General features: G+C 42.2%; 1 protein-coding gene across 1 annotated transcript; it reads left to right on the plus strand.

The window, feature by feature from the left end:
• Positions 1-250: 250 nt before the first annotated feature.
• lum (lumican) lies at positions 251-4237 on the plus strand. Its single transcript, XM_062518384.1, has 3 exons — positions 251-636; positions 1618-2512; positions 2912-4237. The coding sequence occupies exons 2-3, from the start codon at positions 1642-1644 to the stop codon at positions 3061-3063; spliced, it is 1023 nt and encodes a 340-aa protein (XP_062374368.1). The 5' UTR covers positions 251-636; positions 1618-1641; the 3' UTR covers positions 3064-4237.
• Positions 4238-5986: the final 1749 nt, after the last annotated feature.

Below are 5986 nucleotides of genomic sequence, written 5' to 3' on the forward strand. Positions count from 1 at the left end.
TAAGGAAAACTATGGGTAAAAAAAGTACTATGCTCCTTTTACAAGGAGCAATTTTGTGTTGGCATCTTTGGTGTTTTTTTTATCCAAAACACACTTGCGCAACAAAGCACGCACCGATAATCATGCCAATGTCAAAGAATGAGGAGGGGGGGTTGACAGGGGGAAGGCAACTGAGAGAGAAAACGTGAGATAGAGTAAACCAGACCACTCCACATATATGTCTCATAGACAGTGTCTTGGGCTTAGTCTGAAAAACTCCATATCCCACGCTGCACCACTGCACCTGCTGCTGCCTAGACAGAGCCCGCTGACCAGGGATGCCTTGTTGTATGGGCTGCACTGGTGCCATCTTAAGATCCATCTAACTATCTGAGGGGACTTTTTGAGGCTATTGCAATTTATTATCCCAGAAGCACAGAACTCTGGCACCAGCGGTTCATTCTTTTTCTTAAGTGTCTGTCTACGTCTGTCTCTCTCTGTCTCTGTCTCTCTCTCTCAATCTTTCCCTCCCTCTCTCTCTCCCTCCCTCTTTCTGTCTTCTCTTCTTCTCCAGAGACCTTTGGCTGCTCACAGCATACTACTACCTGCTAAGCCTCCACCCCACACTCACAGAGACACAAAGACAGAGGGAGTAAGGTAAGTGAAGCTTGTAGTTTAATTCATTGTTACAGGATGCAATGTATCTCTCTAGGCATTCTTTCACAAATATAAAGCAGCATGTGTGCTGATATTAATGACTGTAGTGATTTTGTAACCCTAAATCCAGTTACAAAAGTTTGGTGGGCTTGGAAAGGTTCCTTGCATACTTGTGTTGTCTCAGTTGGAGAGCATAGATTTGCAAGATGCCTCTGACAACGACTTTGTGATCATGTCACAGAAGTTTTCACTGCTCAAACATTTTGAATGTGTTGTTCAAGTAGTTAATCTTAGACCTTATTGATCACCTAAATACTCAATACTCTTCTTTCATCATCAAACAGTAGGATAGCCTTACTTAAGGCGTTCTTACATATTTACTTGAAAGAAAATTGTTATATTGACAAATACTGAACTATTGAACTTTCATTCAATACTGAGCTTTGGTTTTAATTCAGATGTGGTGTTGACATTGTGTCTCACAGGTGTAAGCTTTTGGAAACCTTTTGACCTTGAAAAAAAACTTTTGGAAACTTCTTCCACAGCTTTAACATCCTGGGATAGTTTTTCACTTTATCGTGGACAGTTCACCTTGTACATTTCAGTCTTCATTAGCTCCATTAACTGAAATTGAACTTGTTGTTCACTGTAGTACAAACAGTTAATGGGTGTGGATGAGGGGTTTCTTTGGGGGAATTTGTATCCTAAGGTGAACCATCTCTCACTAGCATGTTAGCGCAGAACAGCAACAGCAATGTTAACAGCTATATTTAACTGAATTAGGAAATATGTTGAATGCATTCTTAATTATAAATACCAGCATGTCACCAATGCATAATGCTTGAGTAAATGATTATAGGAAACATATTTTTACTTTTAACAAATATATTGCACTCTGCTGCCTGGCTTTGTCTTACTGTTTGTCTTTCTCTCTCTCTCTCTCTCTCTCTCTCTCCCTCTCTGTCTCTCTCTGTCTTTCAGGTCAAATTTATCCAACTTTCAGCCATGTTTCCCTTTCGTCTGCCCCTTCTGGCGGCTCTGCTGGGTGTTGTGTTGAGCCAGTATGACTACGGATCATACGACTACCCCGCAGAGGTCAGAGCCCCCACCCCTCGCTGCTCAGACGAGTGTGAGTGCCCCATCAACTTCCCAACTGCCATGTACTGCGACAACCGTGACCTGAAGGCCGTTCCTTTTGTGCCCACCGGCATCAAGTACGTCTACTTGCAGAACAACCACATCACCGAGATAAAGGCAGGTGTGTTTGACAACGTCACGGACCTGCGATGGCTCATCCTGGATCACAACAACCTCACCAACGCCAAAATAGCGGCAGGCACCATCGACAAGCTCACCAAGCTGGAGAAGCTGCATATCAACTTCAATAAGCTCAGCGAGGCTGTGGCGCCTAAATCCAGCGCCATGGAAGAGATCAAGCTGATGGGCAACGAGATCACCAAGTTCCCTGCTGGCCTGCTGTCTGGGATGGACAACCTCACAGCTGTGCATCTCTCGAAGAACCAGCTCACCTCGGATGGCATCACCGGTGCCTTCAAGGGCCTCAAGTCCCTGATGCTGCTGGACGTCAGTGAGAACAAGCTGAAAAAACTGCCCGCTGGGATGCCCGGCTCTCTCATGATGCTCTACGCTGACCACAATGAAATCGAGAGCATAGCTGCTGGCTATCTTCAGAAGCTCCCCACACTGCAATACCTACGCATGTCCCACAACAAGCTGCAGGACACAGGTGTCCCCGCTGGTGTTTTCAACGTGTCGTCCCTTGTCGAGCTTGACCTGTCCTACAACAAGCTAACCGCCATTCCGGAAATTGGCGAGAATCTGGAACACTTGTACCTGCAGGTCAACGAAATCGCCAGTGAGTTTCTCTTGCCTATACACTGTTCACTGTTACACTATTCTTGGTTTGTGGAAAAGTTAAGATGATAAATTTAATAATTTGCTATCAATTTCCATTCACTCATTCAGAAGATGCTATCACACGGCATGCAGTAGCCAGAAAAGTTGTGGGTTCAATTCCCAACTGTCACTAATTGTGCTCTTGAACAAAGCACTTCACCCCTTGCTCTGGGCAAACCTTGTAATAATTGACATACGTAAAGTGTTTTCGATTAACACTTAAGTCAAATTAATACATAGAAAGTATACATTGGATCACATGGCCCTGGTGTCAGCATCTCTTCTCGTCAGATACACCTCTAACTGACCTAGCTAGCTTGTTGTGCTAACATCATGGTTGTTCTTCATCTCCCTCCAGAGTTTGACGTCTCAAGCTTCTGCAAGGTGGTGAGCCCCGTGAGCTACTCCAAAATCAGGGACCTGCGTTTGGACGGCAACACCCTCACCCCCCAAAGCATGCCCATGGAAGCAGCTCAGTGCCTGCCCCTGGCGACAGATATAGAGATCTAAAATGGAGCCTCCCATCCCCTGCCCACTCACACCCCTTATACCTCCCAACTCCTTCCCCATTTCCTGGTCTGTTTGCTATTTCTTCAGTGATCTCTTCTTCACAGTTACTGTTGATTTAAAGCATTGATGTTAATGACAGCCTTAGTGTGTCACATAAGTTGAGGAGAACAGTCGTCCTATGAGTAAATTGACAGATTTGTTCATAGGTAACAGTGATTTTTGAGGAACAGTTCATATAAAATGTAATTAACACTGATTTTCTTCTTATACAATATGTCCAGGTGATTCTTCACAACACTTCCGATGCAGAAGTATTGTTTGCTATACTGCTAACAAGTGGTGAATGTGTAGTCTATGTTAGTGTTAAACACATGCCCTTTATCTTACATACAGATAAAAATGCTACATAAACTGGTGTCTTCAGTTGCTTTGTAATGTAGTTTCAGGAACATTTTTTAAGTATGATTGATATATTTTACATGATACCATCTTAGGACTTTAACTGTTAGCAGTGTTAGCATTCTAAAATGATGCTGTATCTCTGCACATAAACAACAAGTAGGAACTTGTCTTAATGAATTTCAATTGAGTTAAAAGTGAAAGACAAACCATACTGAATAAAAAAAAAGAGTTAAGAAATAAATAAAGACGATAAAAGAATAAATGTTGGGTCGCAAGCAACCCATCCACAGGTGTGGTGTGATATACACCAAGATATGCTGTAGACAAGATGCTGGTACAGGTGTACTTTAAACACTTTAAAACCTTTGAATTACCTTTGCTTAATTTCTTTAAGAGTCTATACGGCTTGCTGTCATGAAATGTAAGTGTTCAAAACTGTATGCAAGAACGGGCACTTACAATAAGGCATAAGGTAGGCAGCAGATAGCTGTGGCTCTGGATCTACTGCAAATATATGCTGTAATCACTACTAATGAGAGTTTCAATGAAGTGTCTCTGGATAGACAGCCTCTGAATCTCATGCTATTACGTAATAGTGCCCTTGCATCTTTCAATGGTGACCATGAAGGTGTTATTTTTCTGTGTTTTTTTTTTTTTTTTTTTTCATACACATATACTGAAATGTCATTGTTGCAATGATGCAAAATCCTATAATTGAATATGTTTGAATATGTGGAATTGTAAAAGTGATTCAATAAAACAGTTTTCCCTATATTTGTCAACTTATTGCAGTCGCTCTACACATAATGCGTATATACATTATTGGCACGTTGACATAACAGCACTTTCGAATACACAAAATACAAAGTGCATCTTCAGGTTTTTTCTGTGTTCATGGTTACCTTGTTTAGTGTGTTACACACATCTGCATCGGCCCTTTACTCCACGGGGTGTCATGTTGTGCATTACACAACAGTGATGCATATTATCTTGTACAGTAAATGTCATAAACCATATACCTCTTACATAATTATTCATAAGGATACTGAACACATAAGCATATAGCTATTCAAGAAGTCACCCAAAGTACTTCTTTTTGTAGGGTCTCTCTCTCTCTCTCTCTCTCTTTCATTTAACAGATGAGATCGATCGAGCCCTTTAGAATGTTATGCAACTACGTACATGTTTGAAAGATTAGCTCTGAGACCCGCCAGCAACTCTGGCGTTGATTGGGATTCTGTTACTGTTGAACTGAGTCCATCTGGCCCTGGTTACCCTGGGAAGAAGCCCTCAGACTTTTGAGTATATTATGAGGTCATGTACTAACATGTTCCCAACACTGGAGTAGACCTTACAGAACACATACAGAAGGCTCTCAGAAAGGGCCAAGTAACGGAAGCGTTGAGGGTTTTGTGAAGAGGCTTTGACGTTTTTTTTTCATGAATTTGATGTAGAGCAATCAGACTTCATGACACCTACTTGAGTTCAGAACTGAAAAGCTGGCAGGAAGATGAAGGTTCTTATACAGTAATAAGGTTCTATACAGGTCTGTGCAGGTTCCACATCATCTGCCTTTTTTCAAAGTGTGATCGTTCTTTGTTACAACTCTTTGAGTCGCATCACTTTTATGTGTCGATATTCAACCTCATCCTTATACTAGTGTGCCCCTCAACCTCATTCTTGTACTAGTGTTGGGGTGGTGGTAGCATAGTGGCTAAGCAGCTGGACTAGCATCCAGTAGCCTGTTATGGATTCAGCTCCTGGCTTTCACTGTTGTTCCCTTGCTCTGAGGCGAATGGCCCTTTTAAATACAATTGGCATAAGTTGCTTTGGATAAAAAGGAGTTTGCTAAATGTACAAATGCAATGTAAATGTGTCTCTGTGTGGTTTCACCACCGTATGCTCACAGAAGATGCACAACTCAGATACGCATAAAAATCTTCCTCTCTCTCTCTTTCTCTCTCTGTCTCTCTCTCTCTCTCTCTCTCAAACACACACACACACACACACACACACACACACACACACACACACAGGCCTGCTCTAGCTTTAAGGCACGCAATTTACAAAAACAGTAAGTGTTCAGTGTTCCGCCCATCTCCCTCTGGTTTACTGTGGTTTACAGTGCCTTTGACTGGTTTCACCGACATTTCCTCACATAGACATACTCACTTAAACAGAGAGAGAGAGAGAGAGAGAGAGAGAGAGAGAGAAAGAGAGAGAGAGAGAGAGAGAGAGAGAGAGAGAGAGAGAGAGTACCATGTGAACCTGATCTGCTAAGGGCTTCTAGTTTGAAGTGTCTTCCGCTACTGAGAGGCTCATCGCCTGCATTCAGAGAAGTCTTCCTTCTGTCTTTAATCCAGTCATTTCCAGTTTTATCAAAACAGGAACTATGCTCAGAGGACTAGAATGAATTTCCTTTCAAACTCTAAGGAGTTACATCTGTTAGCCGAGGGCCTTAGGTACAATGGTTGGTATCCATTGTCCAAGACCCTTTAATGTGTTGATAAGAATGCATTTG

This window comes from Sardina pilchardus, chromosome 17 (genome assembly GCF_963854185.1).
Source record: "Sardina pilchardus chromosome 17, fSarPil1.1, whole genome shotgun sequence".
In the NCBI taxonomy this organism is placed as follows: domain Eukaryota; kingdom Metazoa; phylum Chordata; class Actinopteri; order Clupeiformes; family Clupeidae; genus Sardina; species Sardina pilchardus.

What these genes read in the sequence shown, in the direction of transcription:
- lum (XM_062518384.1), top strand. Translation starts at nt 1,642, where the DNA reads ATGTTTCCCTTTCGTCTGCCCCTTCTGGCGGCTCTGCTGGGTGTTGTG. An exon ending in GCAGGTCAACGAAATCGCCA is followed by an intron (nt 2,513 to 2,911) that starts GTGAGTTTCTCT and finishes ATCTCCCTCCAG; the next exon opens with AGTTTGACGTCTCAAGCTTC.